At 44.0% G+C, this 19,327-nt stretch overlaps 1 protein-coding gene across 1 annotated transcript in view; it reads left to right on the forward strand.

The window, feature by feature from the left end:
* Window positions 1–10,239: 10,239 nt before the first annotated feature.
* Window positions 10,240–19,327, forward strand: part of LOC126413251 (filaggrin-like) — a 60,297-nt gene continuing 51,209 nt past the window's right edge. Inside the window, exons 1-2 of the mRNA XM_050083152.1 lie at window positions 10,240–10,319; window positions 13,383–13,471. Coding sequence (XP_049939109.1) covers window positions 10,240–10,319; window positions 13,383–13,471 — 169 coding nt within the window. The remainder of the gene's footprint in view (window positions 10,320–13,382; window positions 13,472–19,327) is intronic.

The raw sequence follows: 19,327 nt of genomic DNA on the forward strand, positions 1-19,327 counted from the left end.
TTGTCAGGTGACTAGAAGTAATATTTTCTTCTTCCACGTATTTGGGAAGTAGTGAAGCGCCGAGAAGTACTTTTAGCTATGTATTCCTCTATATTCTTTTTGTTGTGCGATTGGTGCGACTGGTCTCTTCTTAAGAGAATGATTTTCTAATAAACTTATTAATGTGGTCTTCAACCACAAAAGCAGGGGAGATAATATTTATTTAAACTTGGCGACTTTCTTTTGCTTTGGTGTGGAAAGTGTAAAGAGACGAACAGTTAGTGGCAGTCAATCTCGGTTCTACTGGTACACTGGAGTCGGCGGTTAGTATGCTCAAAAGCAGTATTTCGCGCAGCAAAGTATTGCGCAGTAGTGGATGGAAACGTTTCTTTGATAGTTACAGTAAGTCGTCTCAGAGAAGTAACTGCCTCGGATAGAGGGCTTTTTCGGGGCTAAATCTAAGTTATAATTGACTGAAGAAGAAAGAAACGTGCAGCAAGTATTGCAGCCAAAGAACGTAACAAGGAGAAGGAGCAACATCCCTAATGTGAGACGAAGATACAATCATCTGTTGACTGCCCCCTGCTTGTCCACCTGTGCCTCAGCTAGAAACTCAAGAACGCTTTTTTTTCCTTCTTAGAGGTGTGAAGCGACGTTCAGATATGTTAGGAAAACTGGGTGTCAATTAGATCTGGACAATATGGTAACATTATCTGTAGTAACTTCTATGACATGGGAAGAAGGAAACGACGTTGCAAGTGATTTTCCTAGGTCAATGATAACGAAACTGTGCTTACAGATAATCACTTTATCTTCGTGCAATACTTCACGAACATTTATACTAAGTAACTTCTTAAACAGAAGTCGTGCGTATTTAATAGTGATCGCTCTTTTATAGTTCATTTTTAATTTTACTATTAGACTCTCGCAATATTTACGAAAAAACAGCAAAATTAATAATGGTTCTCGTTTCTTTTAAAAATCAATTCAGTATTGTTGGCTGCAAACGTAGAGAAACCAATTTACTTCCTGTAATGATGAAAAGAAGCAAGCACACTTTATCATTAACAAGATTGTTCTCCAAATTGAATAATACCGTCGCCAATCCTGACTAGGCTAACACAAGTTATTTCTGTAATTCCACACACAATGTTTTTCGGGAAGGAAAATGAAAAGTTAAACTGTCCTGTCCCGGTATTAAACAATGCTATTCTTTTGGGTATGTCTCAGAGTCAAAGTAATTACTGCAGTAGGAAGTACAGTGTATGTGAAAAATGATTACAGATAAATTTATTCTGAAGCATTAGTGGGTGTTAAAATAATACAATTATCTTAATAATCAATGTCGACAGTTTTACGTCACAAACATTTTATAAATCTATAGTTCCAAACAATTAGGTAATATTACTACAATTAGACGTCAGATAGGTGGTTTCTATTTATTATGCGGAGCTAATGACCGAGTAGCATAACTTAAATGAAACGAGCTCACCAGATTGTACAAATAAAGTTAACTGTAATTTAGAACAATACTTTAGCCGGTGTAACACTTCTCTGTTTAATTCTGCGTTTGTTGAAGGGTCGCACCAAAATGTGAATGAAGAGGAAGAGACCTCACTTTCGAGTAAACCTGTCGTTCGCACGCCGCAGACAGGACCTCGCATCCTGCCTGTCATGGCCGGGCCACCTGGCTGAGAATCTCCGAGTCGATATAATATAGCGGCCAGGCTGGGGGCCTCATCTGACGCGCGGGCTTCTCAGCGCAGCGCCGCTTCTTGAATAATGCAGCTCCCGATACGTCACGGCCCGCCCGATCCGCCTGCGCCCACGCCTCGCCCTGGCAGCCCACATATCGCAGGCGGTGCGTCCGGCATCCTCCTCGCCAGGTCGGAGGTGTCGGGCCACAGATATTATTCGCCCTCGCCCCTCTGTGCTGAGATGATAGAAGGCGAGGACGTTCCAGGTCCAGTTGGCGCTCTGGTCCTTTAGATGTCTAACGGTTGTCACAGTCATGTCAGCTAACTCAGTCACCAGAACAGTACGTATCTCTATATCAGTTGATAATGAGAGTACGTACAGTGTACACGATCAATTTAGCCATCCTTAAAGTCCATTAATGCCTGTCACACAGAGATTTACAACTCGCCAAGACATCTCCAGAGCTGGAGTCGCACGTCGACAACGCGGACTTTCCCCTTAGACATACTTTTTTTTTGTAATTTTAGGGCGCACAACTACAATGGTCATTAGCGCCCAGACTAAGTTAGGAATACACTGCAAGGCACAAGGTTAAAACAGGAACTAAAAGGGAAAACGCGATAAAAGATAGACTGACAGGCATAGGATTAAAAAAAAAAAAACAGCATAATCAAATGTCCTTAAACAGGTTTGTCAAGTGGATAAAACGAAGAACGCGAGCAGCTGCTCCTGGGTCATCCGCTAAAATGGCATCCAGAATACATGGCAGGCCAAGATCAATTCGCAGTGTATTAAAATTCGGACAGGACGTTAAAATGTGGCGTACCGTCAGCAATTGCCCACAGGGACAGAACGGTGCCGTCACCAGATGGCGATGGCTGAACCGGCAGTGTCCAATTCGTAACCGGGCCAAAACGACCTCCTCCCGCCGAGAAGGGCGTGAGGAGGTCGTCCAAGCCGTGGGAAGCGGTTTCAAGGCCTGAAGTCCTTAAGTGCATCCCAATCGGCATGCCACAGCGATAAAATGCGCTGACAAATGACCCTGCTACAATCTGATGAAGGGACACAATGAGAAGCTGTCCGAGGTTGCAGGACCGCAGCCTTGGCCGTGGCATTTGCAGCTTCCCAGGGATACCGACTTGCCCAGGAACCCACATAAAGGTAACTGGAGAACCATCGTCCGCCAGCTGCTGAAGAGAGCGTTGGATCCGGTGCACGAAAGGGTGAACCAGATACGTATCACTGAGGCTCTGGATGGCGCTTAGGGAATCGGAGCAGATGACGTAAGCAGAATGTCTGTGGCGGCAGATATAATGAACAGCCTGGTAAAGGGCAAAGAGCTCAGCTGTGAAGACCGAACAATGGCCATGGAACGGTATTCGAAATTGTGTGCCCCTACAGTAAAAAAACACCCGATACCGTCATTGGTCTTAGAGCCATCTGTATAAATGAAGGTCATATTAATGAACTTCGAACGAAGTTCGACAAAACCGGAGCGGTATACCGAAGCGGGGGTAACCTCCTTTGGGAGCGAGCTGAGGTCAAGGTCAACGCGAACCTGAGCCTGGAGCCAAGGTGGCGTTTGGCTCTCGCCCACTCGAAAGGTTCCAGGGAGTGAAAAATCAAGGTGCGGCAGTAGGCGACGAAAGCGAACTCCATGGGGTAGCAGGGCAGATACATACAACCCATATTAACGGTAGAGAGAGTCGTCAAAAAAAGGAAAGATAAGATGCGTGGTCGGGCATTGATAATAGCCGATAGGCATACCGACAAAGCAGTATATCGCGCCGGTAGGTTAGTGGCAATTCACCGGCTTCAGCATGAGGACTCTCGACGGGACTAGTATAGAACGCTCCGATCGCAAGATGTTGGATAGAGTTGAGGCGGCGTAAGATGGACGGCCGTGCAGAGGAGTATACGAAGCTCTTATAATCCAGCTTGGAGCGGACGATCGACCGATATAGACGAAGCAGGACGGTTCGATCCGCTCCCCAAGACATACCACTGAGAACAAGGAGGACATTTAGAGAACGGGTACAACGGGCAGCCAAATATGACACATTTGACAGGAAATTTAGCTGGTCTCCACATGTAAGACCTAAAAATTTTGTTGTCACCACGAATGGGAGAGCAACGGGACCGAGTCTTAAGGACGGTGGGAGAAACTCTTTGTAGCGCCAGAAGTTAATACAGACCGTCTTCTCGAAAGAAAAACGGAAGCCATTGGCGACACTCCAGGAGTACAGACGGTCAAGACAACGCTGGACAGCGCTCCAGGAAACATGTACGCTGCACGCTGCAATAGATGGTAAAATCGTCCACGAAAAGGGAGCCTGATACATCAGCTGGCAGGCAATCAATTATTGCATTGATCGTTATGGCGAAGAGAGCGACGCTCAAAACTGAGCCCTGTGGCACTCCATTCTCCTGGCGAAAGGCGTCGAACAGGACAGAACCCACACGTACTCTGAACTGTAGATCCATTAAAAAGGCACGAATAAAAAGAGGGAGGCGACCGCGAAGGCCCCATGTACGCATGGTGCGGAGAATGCCCACCCTCCAACAAGTGTCGTAAGCCTTCTCCAAATCAAATTACACAGCCGCGGTCGGGCGCTTTCGCAAGAAGTTATTCATAATGAAGGTCGAAAAGGTAACCAGATGGTCAACAGCAGAGCGGCGCCTACGAAATCCACATTGTACATTGGTAAGTAGGCGTCGAGATTCGACCAGCCAAACCAAACGACAGTTAACCATCGCTCCATCACCTTACAGCCACAGCTGGTAAGGGAGATGGGTCGATAACTGGAAGGCAAGTGCTTGTCCTTCCCTGGTTTAGGAATCGGAACAACAATAGACTCGCGCCAGCATGTGGGAACATGACCCTCAATCCAGATGCGATTATAAGTACAAAGAAGAAAACCTTTACCCGCAGTAGAAAGGTTCTTCAGCATCTGAATACGAATACGAATAGAATCAGGCCCTGGGCGGACGACCGTGACCGCGAAAGTGCATTTTCGAGTTCCTGTATGGTGAATGGGGCATTATAACTTTCACGATTTGAGGAACGGAAGTAAGGTGGCCTAGCCTCCTCTGCCTGCTTTCGGGGGAGAAGGCAGTGTGGTAATGAGCGGAGCTCGAAACCTCTGCGAAAAAGCGGCCGAAGGCATTGGAGACATCCTCAGGGGCCACAAGGACGTCATTCGCGACCGTCAAGCCAGAAACTGGTGAGTGGACCTTAGTGCCAGATAGCCGGCGCGGGCTACCCCAGACAACAGAAGAAGGAGTGAAAATGTTGAAGGTGCAGCTGGCTTTCTTACTTTCTTTAATAACACGGCGACACTGCGCACGTAATCGTTTATAATTGATACAATTCGCCACTGTATGGCGGCGTTTAAAGGTGCGTAACGACGTCGACGAGCACGTAAAGCGTCTCTACACGCTACAGCCCACGAGGGAACCGGTACGCGACGTGGAGAAGTAGTGTGAGGGATGGAATATTCAGCAGCAGTGAGAATGACTTCTGTGAGATGTGCGACCTGACTATCGCAGCTTGTTAAGGTTTGATCCTGAAAGGTCGCCCTGGAAGAGAAGAGCCCCCAGTCTGCTTTGGAGATGTTCCAACTAGTTGAGCACCGAGAGGGGCTATGATGCAGGAGATGGATAACACAAGGGAAGTGGTCGCTGGAATACGTATCAGAAAGTGCGTACCATTCAAACTGGCGTGTAAGTTGGGTAGTAAATATAGAGAGGTCTAAATGGGAATAGGAGTGAGTTGTGTCCGAAAGAAAAATAGGGGCGCCAGTATTGAGGTAGACAAGATTGAGGTGGTTGAATAGGTCTGCTAACAGGGAGCCCCTCGGGTAGGATGCTGGAGAGCCCCAAAGGGGATGGTGGGCATTGAAGTCTCCAGTTAACAAAAATGGTGCAGATAGCTGAGCAATAATTTGCATCATGTCTGCCCTGGTAACGGCAGACGACGATGGAGTGTAAACGGTACAAATGTAAAATGTAAAAGTGGGGAGAGTAATTCGGACGGCAGCTGCCTGCAGGCTGGTGTGCAATGTGATGGGATCGTAGTAAATATCGTCCCGGACCAGCAACATAACCCCCCATGAGCCGGAACAACTGCCACAGGGGGTAGGTCAAAACGCACAGAGGTGTAGTGTGCCAAGGCAATTTGATCGCATGGGCGTAGCTTCGTTTCCTGGAAAGCTACGACGAGCTGACAGTGCAAGTGTAGCAGCAACTTCAAGTCCTCTCGATTGGAGAGAATACCGCGAATATTCCAATGAAGAAGTGCTATCGTGAGAAGAAAAAGGAAAAGGAGAAGCCAAAAGGGGTCACCTCGAAGGCCGTTGAGGGCCTGGCTGCGAGCGAGCATTGCCGCCGCTATCAATAGGAGGAGAGTCATCGTCCATTGGTTCAATAAGTTCGTCGGCCAACTTGTTAAGATGGCCGGGAGGGGGAGCTACCACCGCCGGTGAACGGCCAGATGTTCGGCTACCAGTGGTGCGGCCAGGCGAAACGGATGACGGCCTGGGGCGGCAACCGCTGGGTGGCCCAGGAGAAGAAACGCGCCGTGGCGGAGAAGGAGAACTGTGCTTCCTATGAGCCTTCTTGGAAGGTCGTTTGGTGGATGTACTGGTCGATGGCTGGGAGTTCGAGGTACATAGGAAGTCTGCACGGGATGGTTCCTTCTTGAAGGCCCGTTCATCTGACTTCTGGGTCTTAGTCTTGGCAGAAGCTGATGAAGGTGCTTGTGTCTAAGGGGTGACGGGAGGAAGAGGAGACGTTGACCGGGCGATCTTAGCACTGGCCGAACGGACGACAGTACTGCTGAAGGTCAGATCGCAAGTCTGTGTCGCCACCTCCCTGGTTGTCCGAGCGTGGGCTTCCTACTAGCAAATAGCTTGCGAGCAGCCGAGGTGGACACTCTCTCTTTGACCCGAATTTCCTGTGTACAGCGTTCATCCTTGTAGATGGGACAGTCGCAGGAGGACGCTGCGTGGTCACCCTGACAGTTCACACAACGAGAAGACGGAGGTGGACAGTCACCCTCATGGGCGTCCCTGCCCCAAGTGACACATTTAGCCGTATTAGAACAAGACTGGCTAGTGTGATTAAAACGCTGACACTGGTAGCAGCACATAGTTGTTGGGACATAGGGGCGAACAGAAATAACCTCGTAGCCCGCTTTGATAGTGTTCAGCTGCCGTCGCGCATCAAAGATCAAGAAAAGTGTCCGGGTCGGTACAAGGTCACCCTATGGACAACCGTCACGCCCTGCTCAGCGAGGAAAGACTGAATCTCCCCTCAGTCAATCCGTCGAGTGATCGAGTATATACCACACCACGCGACGAATTCATAGTGCGGTGAGCCTCCACCCGCACAGGGAACGTGTACAGTAGTGTGTCCCGAAGCAGTTTTTGTGCCTGAAAGGCGCTCTCAGTTTCAAATAACAAGGTACCGTTACGCAAGACTTGACAGATCCGGCTATGGCATCTACGTCCTTCTGGATAACGAAAGGGTTGACAGATGAAAAATCCTTTCCGTCCTCAGATCGAGAAACTACGAGGAACTTTGGGGCAGGCGGTAGTACTTTTGTCACTAGTGGCTGGTCATGTTTCCGTTTGTTGGCAGAAGTCGAGAGAGAAGAAGAGAAATCCATTGCGGAGGAATCCCCCATGATTGCCAGCGTCTCCGATGGCGCGCTCCTTCCTTGTGGGGACCCTCTCAGAGGGCACTCCCGCCTTAGGTGAATGTTGGTCACACCTCCAGCGAAACAGATGGAGGGACCAATCGGCATGGTCGGAAGGTGTCAGCTCAGGCAATCACCCCTCCCTGGGCCTGGCCTTTACCAGGGGGTACGAGCGTGCCTTACTTATCTACCCAGGGCGGGGAATTACGCGTTACCCCGTCACCGGCTACGCGTGCGAACGCGTGGGTCGGCCTTCAGGCACGCACAGGGTGGAAAGAAGAAGAGGAAAAAATAAAGGGAGAGAGGGAGAGAAAGGACAGACTGTCTCAAACGGCGAGGCGGAGACCAGAGGGTGGAGAAGAAGGCAAGGAGGAGGAGGCAAGGAGAAGGAGGCAAGGAGAAGGAGGCAAGGAGAAGGAGGCAAGGAGAAGGAGGCAAGGAGAAGGAGGCAAGGAGAAGGAGGCAAGGAGAAGGAGGCAAGGAGAAGGAGGCAAGGAGAAGGAGGCAAGGAGAAGGAGGCAAGGAGAAGGAGGCAAGGAGAAGGAGGCAAGGAGAAGGAGGCAAGGAGAAGGAGGCAAGGAGAAGGAGGCAAGGAGAAGGAGGCAAGGAGAAGGAGGCAAGGAGAAGGAGGCAAGGAGAAGGAGGCAAGGAGAAGGAGGCAAGGAGAAGGAGGCAAGGAGAAGGAGGCAAGGAGAAGGAGGCAAGGAGAAGGAGGCAAGGAGAAGGAGGCAAGGAGAAGGAGGCAAGGAGAAGGAGGCAAGGAGAAGGAGGCAAGGAGAAGAAGGCAAGGAGAAGAAGGCAAGGAGAAGAAGGCAAGGGAAAAGCAAGGAAGACAGTGAGAGGGAGAAGGGCAAAGAAAGGAACCAAACAAAGGAAGGAAGAAACCAGAGTAAGTGAAAAACCGAAATGACCACAAAGGTAACTCGTGGAACCGTCCGTCTCCGGACGCAGGTGCAAACTACTCCCTTGCGGGGGAGGAACTCCTTTTAGTCGCCTCTTACGACAGGCAGGAAAACCTCGGGCCTATTCTAACCCCCGGATCCGCAGGGGGTCGAAGCAGACTGTATTCAAATTTTATCGCTTGTGAACATTATGACATGCAAAATACCTGCTGTTATGTTACGAAAGAATGCCTCTTCAATACCCTTGAAAGAGAAGTATATAAACCACTGGGCGAGTTAAACATCCCACAGAACAGAAATAAAATGAAAGCATGACCTGTAAGTTTGTTAGAAAGTAGTAAGAACAATGAGGATGGCAGATACTTTGAGTCTATGGCCCGTTTATGGGTTATATCGTAATATTTAAAAAAAATTTACATAAAACCGTCAAGAATCTTTGATTTATGAAATGTAGGAAATGAAAACATAGCGATAATTATAATAAACCAAATTCCAAGACTGAACAAGAACATAGTAAAGGGGAGAGGTACACGAACTACTTGGTCCAAGGTGTACAAAGAACCTCCCTCAAGAAAAGGAGAAATAGGAGAATCTCAGCAACACAAGAACAGGTTGAAATTTCACATAGTCTGTATCGCACCAGATAGGAGCCCCTCATAATAAACGTGAACATTTATCATTGGACAATTATTGAAAAACAGTCTTAATCGCATTTATTATACCGCCTACCGGTTTCAACCCGACGTAGGGGTTATCTTCTGGGCGTTTACACTGTGAAATTATATATATATATCCGTCAGAAAGACTCCATTATACAAACAGCTAAAATAACAAATTTAAAATGTTACCCACTGGTTGACTGCTGGTGGTGTCACTTCTGTCTACATAACGGCAAGAAACTATGCGAGACTAACCCTTCGTATGGGCTTACATAGCGTGCTGAGACGACGTGAATAGAACGGCAACACCCCCAGCGGCAATCAACGGCATTTAATGTAATTACTAGTCACCTTGGTTTAACATAAATTTAAGTTACAGTAAATAACAGAAAACGGAACCATTCAATTTAAAAGGAGTTAAAATCATAGTGTTGATTATAAAGTAATAACCAATGTTCCGTAGTCAACTCGTAAAATTCCTAGCAGTATATTACATTATGTGCCATAATATAAAGTAAAACAATTTGTGACACACAAAAACTGGTGTCTTGTATTATAATATATCTATTCGTACAATTACGTAGAAAACATTGGAGACAACTTACTAAAATATGGAAGGACTACAGAGCCCTCAATTCCTTGTGGTGAGGACGCCGGTGCAATGGATTACAAAGCGTATATCAGGTGCCATCTAGTCAGTGTAGCGAGGACGCCGTCGTCATGGTAGCAGCTTGTGTGTTCGTATGGTGTTATCTTTGCCCTGGCCACGGCGTCTGTTGCCGTGGTAGCGGTACGTCATGGCTCTTCATCCACATAACGCCGCTGGGGGTGTTGCCGTTCTATTCACGTCATCTCAGCACGCTATTTAAGCCCATACGAAGGGTTAGTCTCTCATAGTTTCCTCCCGTTATGTAGACAGGAGTGACACCTTCAGCAGTCGACCAATGGGTAACATTTTAAATTTACGTAATTTTAGATGTTGTATAACGGAGTCGTTCTGATGGATATATATAATTTCACAGTGTAAACGCCCAACGTCGGGTTGAAACCGGTTGGCGGTATAATAATAATAATAATAATAATAATAATAATAATAATAATAATAATAATAATAATAATAATAAATGCGATTAAGGTTTCTCAATAATTGATTAATCATACTAACTGCTGCTTCATCACCACAACCATGTTGTCCAAAAATTTATCATTAGGGTCCATTTCATTTCAACATGCTCAATACATTGCAATGAATGCGAAAAGTATTAAACGTACCATTTCAGGACGAACCTTACCAATGGTCAGCATGAAGTATTTAGAAAAAGCATCAGAAACTCCAAACACAGAAATTAGGCTTGTTTACCTGGTGAAAGCACTATTTATATGGTCAGTTTGTTGCAGTTTTCTCAATCTACTTTCTTCAAGATTACGTGGGTAATACGTGTTTGTATTTGTAACGTCATTGGACGATGTACCTCCCACCCTCTTACATATGTACAGCGCTTCAATGCAACCGGTTTGTTCTTGTAAAACTGGTAACAGATGGTCATGTGTGTCTCCAGCGCTGACTTTAGTCCAAGTGCAGCATTGTTTATGTACCATTCGCCTATACATAAATAGCGCAATAAGATACAAGGGTTGGACAAAAATCTAATCACGGCGAAAAGTGCACGCTTGAACATAAATGCAGATGCCAACGAAGCCCGAAGACTCACTGTTGTATTTCAACATGAATGGCAGCTACGCCCCGATATCTTCATGTTCCAAGTGTTCTTACGCGATCACTTTTTCAGAGACAGTCTTGTAACATTTGCAGAATCATATTGAAGACCCGTTTGATTAGTATATTTTATTGACGCCAAGGAACATGATGAACTGCAGTAGTAGTGGATGTCGGTAGCTGGCTCATGCAGTCTTACTTTTCTTTTACTCTTGATTCGAATGTGCATGCCTTGCAGAAGTGAGAGCAGGTTGAAAGCATTATCAGTTGTGCAAAAAGCATGCAGATTGCCATGGACAGTAGTGCTAGCCTCCTCCCGTGCAACAAATTTCCAGAAGACCTGGTGAGGGGAGGCGGGCGTCGACAGCTCATCAGCTATCTGAACGCTTTTGTTGTGCCACGTCCGTACGTTGAACATTGTGTAACAAAAAAATCCTATCTGCATTCCTTCAAAACAAAGTCCCGGTCAAATCATTTTACAATCTGTAAGTAGAGTGAGAAGTTCCGCTTTCCAGCTCAAGGCGCTATTGTCCCCAAATATGTAACACTGCGATGTGTCTTTCTGACGTCCGCTGCTTGAGCGAGAGCGAATTATTTGACTGACATTAAGCTCATAGTACCTTTATGGTTGAATATGTAGAATCCTTATTGTTAATTCAGTGTTACCCTGATGCTTAAGTTTTACTGCGTGAGCAAACAATTTTTATTACAAATTTTTTTTCTCTTTATTTTTTGGGTGTCTCAGCGACAGAAAATTTCGGAAACTTTACACATAATTTCCAAGCTTGTTCGAAGTCGCTAGGTGCTCCTTTTGAAATACTATGCAATGCAGCACGCTTATGAATTATTTAAATAATTCGACTTTAGTTTGGTGTGTAAAGCAGTGTATTTCAAATGTCATTAATTGCAGACGTTTTCGTTTCTTAAAAGCACTGTGTTATCAGAATGTGTTTCACTATGTGTTATGTTTACACATACCCTCTTCCTGTGGTGAGATTCCCATTCTAACATCAAGGAATAAAACCTACTACGCAAGGCTTATAATTCTTAGAGAGAAGACACGTGATCCAGCTAAGCTTATTGTTCTGTTAATTGCACATCGAATGTGGAATTATTCACAGGTAGTGCAGACTGTTTCTATGAAATGATGTAATGTTATATCAGAGTATCGTGGAGGTACAAATAGAAGCGAGATCCTCGAGAATCGTGATGAGGCCATTAGTATTCCTTCATTCTTTACTTCATTGCTCTTCCTTAAGACATCGCGATGTGTCAAGACAGAAGGTGAGGGGTTTCTCACGCCGCGGCCGACCGTGCAGAATACGGTCCCCCACAGCAGTGTAAGCATCCCTGAAGAGCTGCTACCTCCATGGGCGCCCATAGCCGGGAGCAATAACAGGGGACGTGTGCCCCTCCTAATCTATAGGTAAAGGAAAAAAATAGTGTGGTCATATGTTTTTCATTTAAGGAAATGATTTAAATGTAGCCATGTATTTATCAGGGACGAAACCAACTCTTTTTATGGCTACTTACAAGTTGCCATTCTTCTTACAAAACAAAAATACTCTATTTTGCCAGGCCTATGTAAAGCTTTACAAACACTGCAAAAAGAAGGGAAAACAAAACAGCACCGACTGCTGAGTTATCTTGATGGCCAAGAATAAACAGGCGTTACAGTTATCAACAAGTACTGTGCGTAAACATAACAAGTTTCGATGTACAACCGCCACATGGCTGCGAAATTGTTATGCTTCTGCAACTGGTATGTTTTCATCCTTCAGATTTTAAAGTTTTGAAATATGTGTACTATGGATACAAGTTTGGTGATAACTAATTTAGCAGCTTTGTCATGGTGCGCCATAATATGTTGTGTTTTATAACTCTGTGGAGCACAAGATTTTGTGAAACAACCGTTTCCAAACAAGATACACAATACGTAACATTGACATCTGCATTATTTGGTCGTATAAGTGAGGGTATGAAATTAACAAAAATCGATTACTCTGTAACAGACAGAGGCAATGGGTCTGTTATACCCAATTACTCCAAATTCCCGGAACAATGTCCAAAATTTAGTGTGTGGATTGTGGGTCCACCCTATATACAAGGTGTTCCAAGCCCTTAGGCTCCCAGCTATATATGCGCCAGAGCTTTCTAAATGAAGTGTTTTTAGATAATGCGTATTTCAGGCTGAACGAGATACTGAGTGCTCGGATTGTTTACGTGACATGTTTGGAAATACTTATTTTATGTTATCAAAACTACGCTAAACAAATCACTTAAGAAAGGCAGTATGAATTTGAGATATGCAGTATGAATTTGAGGCATATTTTCTCTCTAGAGCTTTACTAGCAGTGCTTACGCCTGCTGTGCCATGCCTCAAATCTGCAGGGTCCACCCAAACTTTAGAAAATTTTCCTTGTATTTTACATTTCATTGGAGCTACCTTCCCATAGGTAATGTATTGCTGTAGAAAACTTATTACATATTAAAACTTTATTCAAATATTTCGGACTTGCCAGCAGAAGTTTCATGTATATTCGTGACACTTCAGTTTAACTAATGTAATTTTTTTTTAAATTGCTCGTTAAATGTTAAGAATTGCAGCTGCGTTGTACCACTTCTTAAACTGGGATATCCTTGAACTGAGTTGTTGGTTTTTACTACAAAATTTCTTTCCGTTGAAGCACTGAAAAAACCTGCTTTGACAGTTCACATTCTTTTTGCAGTGTACAGACACCACCTTCCATCCTGCAGAGCAGGCTGGAAGCCATACGTCCAGAATGTACTGCTGAGGGCTTGGTGGAAGTCAGGTATGGTTTGTGTACTAGACTGGTTTATTAAGCTGATTTCTGATGCTTTGTTTCATGTTTGCCTGATTTCAGTGCTAATTATATTATGTGGCAATATCAAGTTATTTTCATTATGGGATAACTCTTAATGAAACACTGAAATTGAGAAATAAGAAAAGGTTTGTTATTGTGGGTAAGTTTATTGCTATGACTACAGTGAGTGCTATGTATACTTAGATAAGAAAACCTGTTTCTACTAATGGAGGTAATTTGAACAATACACAAACAATAAAAGTCACTTGTGAAACTGAGCTCTCAGCTGCGGAGTATACTCTCAGAAATCTTCAGTTCCAAAACAAGGGCTTCATTGTCCCACTGTTAATTTGCCAGTTATGACCTGGAGGTATTCTGGTACTTCACAAAAGGGCTGTACTGTGAGGAAGGCATTGTTCCCAGAATCCAGTGCAAGTAGAAAACAGTGAAGTTGGCATCTCCTAGTGGTCTACTTTATCTATGTAACAACAATATTACATTAAGAGAACTGTCATTAAATGCTGGTTAGGGTGTTTTGATAAAAAGGCAGGAAACATTCAATACTAGCTTCTCTCGTCAAAGAGACACATTTTAGCTATGGGTCCTGATAATTTACTTTCATCAGTGGTATGAAAGAATGAAGATTGGTACAACGAATGTAACAGAATTATCTTTGTGATTAGTCTATTGGGGTATGTTGAGAAAATTGTAGCTTTGTGTAGTACCAGTGAGATGTGCTTAAGGGTTTACATTTTTATAATCTTGTGATAGGTTTGATGTTAGATATTCCGGTAGATGGAACACTCTTTCGGAAGACGATTTGTAATTGGTGCATTTGCCATGTGTGAAGGGCACTGAAAACTATTGAAGTTGGCTGTACTAAGCTACGCATCTTTTGTTTTACATGCTCAGTTAATGTGAGTATACATTTGTGGTTTAGGTGTAATAATCCTTTCAGATGTTTCAGAATTTGTTAGTTTTCAAATGAGCGTACATTTGGGCGCCCAGATGATCTGATATTGATCATGTACGGAAGGTCCATGTTTAAATGAAATTAAAATGGTTTTCTTCACTTTTCATTGGCATTTGCTGATATACTAGGTATCAGTTAGGGTGGCACCTGGGTGGTGTGGTGCAGGTCAGTTCTCTCACCCCCTCATCTTCCCTTAGGTTTCAAAAAGCAGAGGGGAAGCTATTGCGGTAGCCTGACTGTCTGTGATACTAAGCTCACACCGTTGGCACAGTTTTATTTCTGCTACAAGTGCTGTTCGGGTACCATTGGATGAAGTAATGACATTCAAACATACACCTGTCCTTCAGAGTATTCATGTGGCAATACTGTGCTTAATTTGTGCTGTTCTGGCATGGTTTTGCAATTCTAGTGCTACACAGAAACCTGCATTTTCTTGTATCATTATTGCGTGGAAGTGTCTTCAAAGAGGGCAGTGCTTTGCGTTGGTTAGTATTGCTATTTCGTCTGAGAGATAGTCATATGTGAGGGATGTGAATTTTTTCACATGCTTAAAGATAATGACAGAAGGCGTGAAATAGTATGGCAACAACAGACAGTCACCCAAACCATATAGTTTTCCACTACAAATTGTACTGAGAATCTTTGCAGAAGTATGGGCAATGGAATGCTGTGGTCAATAAGTAGTTTCCATCTTCAGAAAGATACTGATGAAGAACTGTGACTTATTTGGACGATTTCCAGCAGTACATCGTTCATTGTGCTGGTTGGAATTTTATGAATATTGCTTGTTTTCCGAGACAAAAGACTGCACATGTTTCAGTACAGTAACACTGGTACAGAAAGTGCAAGGATAGAAATGAAGGTTTTGATGGAGAGCTGATGTTAGAGTAGCTAGTGCTAGTTTTCAGGAAAGACATTGTGAAGGATGATCTTCACTTTGGCTCAATCAAAAAGATGCCAGAAAACACATTTCACAAGATTCAGAAGGCAATGGCAGGATGAAAGCACTGTCTGGCAAAGAAAACTTCAGTGGGATGATCTGAATATCACTTTAGGCTAATACTTGCATCCTGGATATCCAGTTATCATGAAGGGAATAGTGATGTATAGGAACATGGGTTTCGAAATTGATGTGGTTCGTAAGGGAATTGTTATCATCCACAAAAACAATAGACACTTCCTAAGGGACAATCAAACAACAATAAATTGTATTAACCCATTAGCATTCAATTTATTATTAATTGAAATGTATTCTTAATTTTGGGAAACAGTATCCTGGTGAGCCAATTTATGGAAATGTGAGGAAATTTAATTTACTTAGGGCATAAAAGAAAAAATTTTTGGGCCATTCTCATTTGAGAATGCTGAGCGCTTGGCAGCTTTCACCTTATACCAGCCATTCTCCTACGAAGCAGTGTAAGGAAATTGATAATAATAGTGAAATGTTATCAGTTTGTTTATTTTACAATAAGTCAATTTTATAAAACATTTAACCTATCAACTTTCCAAAACGAAAATTTAATCAAGGCCAAATACCATGTTTGGAGAGCATTTGGTGGGGAGTGTTACATTCCACTCACCACAGTATGTTCTTGGCTTTCCTTTACAATTCTCAGACTGACAATCTTCGCTTTTCTAATTTCTCGGACACACAGTTTCTGGTCGTATCGTGCTGGGACATGACACAGGATTCATTGGTGTTCCATTAGTGCAGTGGGAAAAGTTCCTTCATTGCACCTCTTAGAAGCCAGTTGTGCAGTTGTAACCATCATATCTACAACTGTTGTAAAATCAAAAAGGAACCACTATCGCTATTAACCATGTAATGCAATTGTATATTTCTCATTTAGACATCTGTGAAGATTGGCACATCCATGATATTCTTGTATGTTCAGTGCATGTTGTTTTCGAATACTGAGCTTTTGTTTCTGGGGTGAATTCCTAAGTTAGTCGTCGTCACAAAATTGAATGGTAATAAGTATGTTGTATTAGCGTCTGATTTTGACCCTGTACCCCCACGGTCAAAGATTTCCTTTTCTTTGAAATCCGAACTCAAAACCTCCCCTCCCTACCTTTCTTTTTCATTACCTTATCTGGTGATAAGGGTGACATCGTTGTTCTGCTTTCTCTTATGGTTGCACATGCACAGAAGCCTAGTCCCTACTGTTGTATGAGGTCATGACTAGTAAGTAATGGTCAAAAAATATTTCTTAACTGTTTGGCTTAGTGACAATGGACAGCGTATCCAAAAGTACTTTGGAACAGCCGGCCGAAGTGACTGAGCGGTTCTAGGTGCTACAGTCTGGAACCGCGCGACCGCTACGGTCAGAAGTGAAGCCCCATAGTGCTCAGAGCCATTTGAACCATTATTTGGAACTTTCGAACTTAGTGGTAGATCCTCATCATTCTGCTCCTTCCCAGTGTATAGTAGGAAGATGAAAGGTTCATAGTTTACATCCAAAGTGTGTGGACTTTCGTCTGATAAACTGCTTTATAAGGTGTTTCTCATATACGAGGGCAGTTCAATAAGTAATGCAAGACATTTTTTTTCTCCGCCAATTTTCGTTGAAAAAACCGGAAACTTCTTGTGGAATATTTTCAAACATTCCCGCTTCGTCTCGTATAGTTTCATTGACTTCCGACAGGTGGCAGCGCTGTACGGAGCTGTTAAAATGGCGTCTGTAACGGATGTGCGTTGCAAACAACGGGCAGTGATCGAGTTTCTTTTTGGCGGAAAACCAGGGCATCTCAGATATTCATAGGCGCTTGCAGAATGTCTAGGGTGATCTGGCAGTGGACATAAGCACGGTGAGTCGTTGGGCAAAGCGTGTGTCATCATCGCCGCAAGGTCAAGCAAGACTGTCTGATATCCCGCGTGCGGGCCGGCCGTGCACAGCTGTGACTCCGGCAATGGCGAAGCGTGCGAACACACTCGTTCGAGATGATCGACGGATCACCATCAAACAACTCAGTGCTCAACTTGACATCTCTGTTGGTAGTGCTGTCACAATTGTTCACCAGTTGGGATATTCAAAGGTTTGTTCCCGCTGGGTCCCTCGTTGTCTAACCGAACACCATAAAGAGCAAAGGAGAACCATCTGTGCGGAATTGCTTGCTCGTCATGTGGCTGAGGGTGACAATTTCTTGTCAAAGATTGTTACAGGCGATGAAACATGGGTTCATCACTTCGAACCTGAAACAAAACGGCAATCAATGGAGTGGCGCCACACCCACTCCCCTACCAAGAAAAAGTTTAAAGCCATACCCTCAGCCGATAAAGTCATGGTTACAGTCTTCTGGGACGCTGAAGGGGTTATTCTGTTCGATGTCCTTCCCCATGGTCAAACGATCAACTCTGAAGTGTATTGTGCTACTCTTCAGAAATTGAAGAAACTACTTCAGCGTGTTTGTAGGCACAAAAATCTGAACGAACTTCTGCTTCTTCATGACAACGCAAGACCTCACACAAGTCTTCGCACCCGAGAGGAGCTCACAAAACTTCAGTGGACTGTTCTTCCTCATGCGTCCTACAGCCCCTATCTCGCACCGTCGGATTTCCATATGTTTGGCCCAATGAAGGACGCAATCTGTGGGAGGCACTACGCGGATGATGAAGTTATTGATGCAGTACGACGTTGGCTCCGACATCGACCAGTGGAATGGTACCGTGCAGGCATACAGGCCCTCATTTCAAGGTGGCGTAAGGCCGTACCATTGAATGGAGATTACGTTGAAAAATAGTGTTGTGTAGCTAAAAGATTGGGGAATAATCTGGTGTATTTCAATGCTGAATAAAACAACCCCTGTTTCAGAAAAAAAATGTGTTGCGTTACTTATTGAACTGCCCTCGTAGAAATGTAATTCAGGTTTCAGTTAAAGATACCTATTATGACTCAAAGTATCTTTCACTGTTTGAACACCAAGGTCATCATCCTCAGACCAATCGTTTCTTTCACTGCATAATTAGATAGCTAGTAAAGATGGACTTCACAACAAATACGCGAAGTTCATTATGTACAACTGAAGAATGGATTTCATTTTTACATTTTCCAACAAATTTGAGTTTCCTCTCCAGTGATGCTTACTGTTGTTCAAACAGCTGTATGGTACTGCTCATTTACATCTAGATCTGCTTCTATTTCTTCATAAAATCTGATTATGCTGCCACTTCAACCATTCCCAAAATCTGGTGAGCCATGTGAAAGTAGTCTGGGCAGAACAAAATACAGAACATTTACCAAGGAAGTGTTGGCAGACGCGGACAGCACTGGAACACAAAACACAAAGTATTTTGGGCTACACACACACTACTACAGTATTGCTTATGCAGCAACCAGAAAGTGACAGTAATCCTCCCATAGATGCTGCCACACTAATACCACAATGACGGCACTCTTTGTTGGAAGCAGCGTACGCTGTAATTGATGGCAATGGCCACTGAAGGGTTAAACATTGTTTATTCCGCTCCCGAAAGCCTTTCCTGTGGCCTTTCCTTTCTTCCCAAAAAATATGTAAATATCTCGCAGACGGACCGTTGTACATACACAGCCTGTGTTGCTGTCACGTTTGTTGAAGACCCTGGTTTTGTAAGGAGGCAATTAGGTTATGTTTGGATGAAAACCTACTCTTGTGTAAAACTATGAAAAAGATTTCTGGTATTCCTCCTTTACCAAGTACCTACATTACGGAAAATAAAAGTAGAAGGGAAGCACCGTATATTCAAAAAATGTATCACCACCACGCATCGCTGCTTTCACACCATTTGAAAATATCTAATTTTATGATTTGTATAATGGGCACACTTCATGAATTAAGTGTTATTTACAGTATTAATGTACGCATAAACTGCTTTCACTTGTGCAACCTACTTTCCGGT

This window comes from Schistocerca serialis, chromosome 7, assembly GCF_023864345.2.
Source record: "Schistocerca serialis cubense isolate TAMUIC-IGC-003099 chromosome 7, iqSchSeri2.2, whole genome shotgun sequence".
Taxonomy (NCBI): domain Eukaryota; kingdom Metazoa; phylum Arthropoda; class Insecta; order Orthoptera; family Acrididae; genus Schistocerca; species Schistocerca serialis.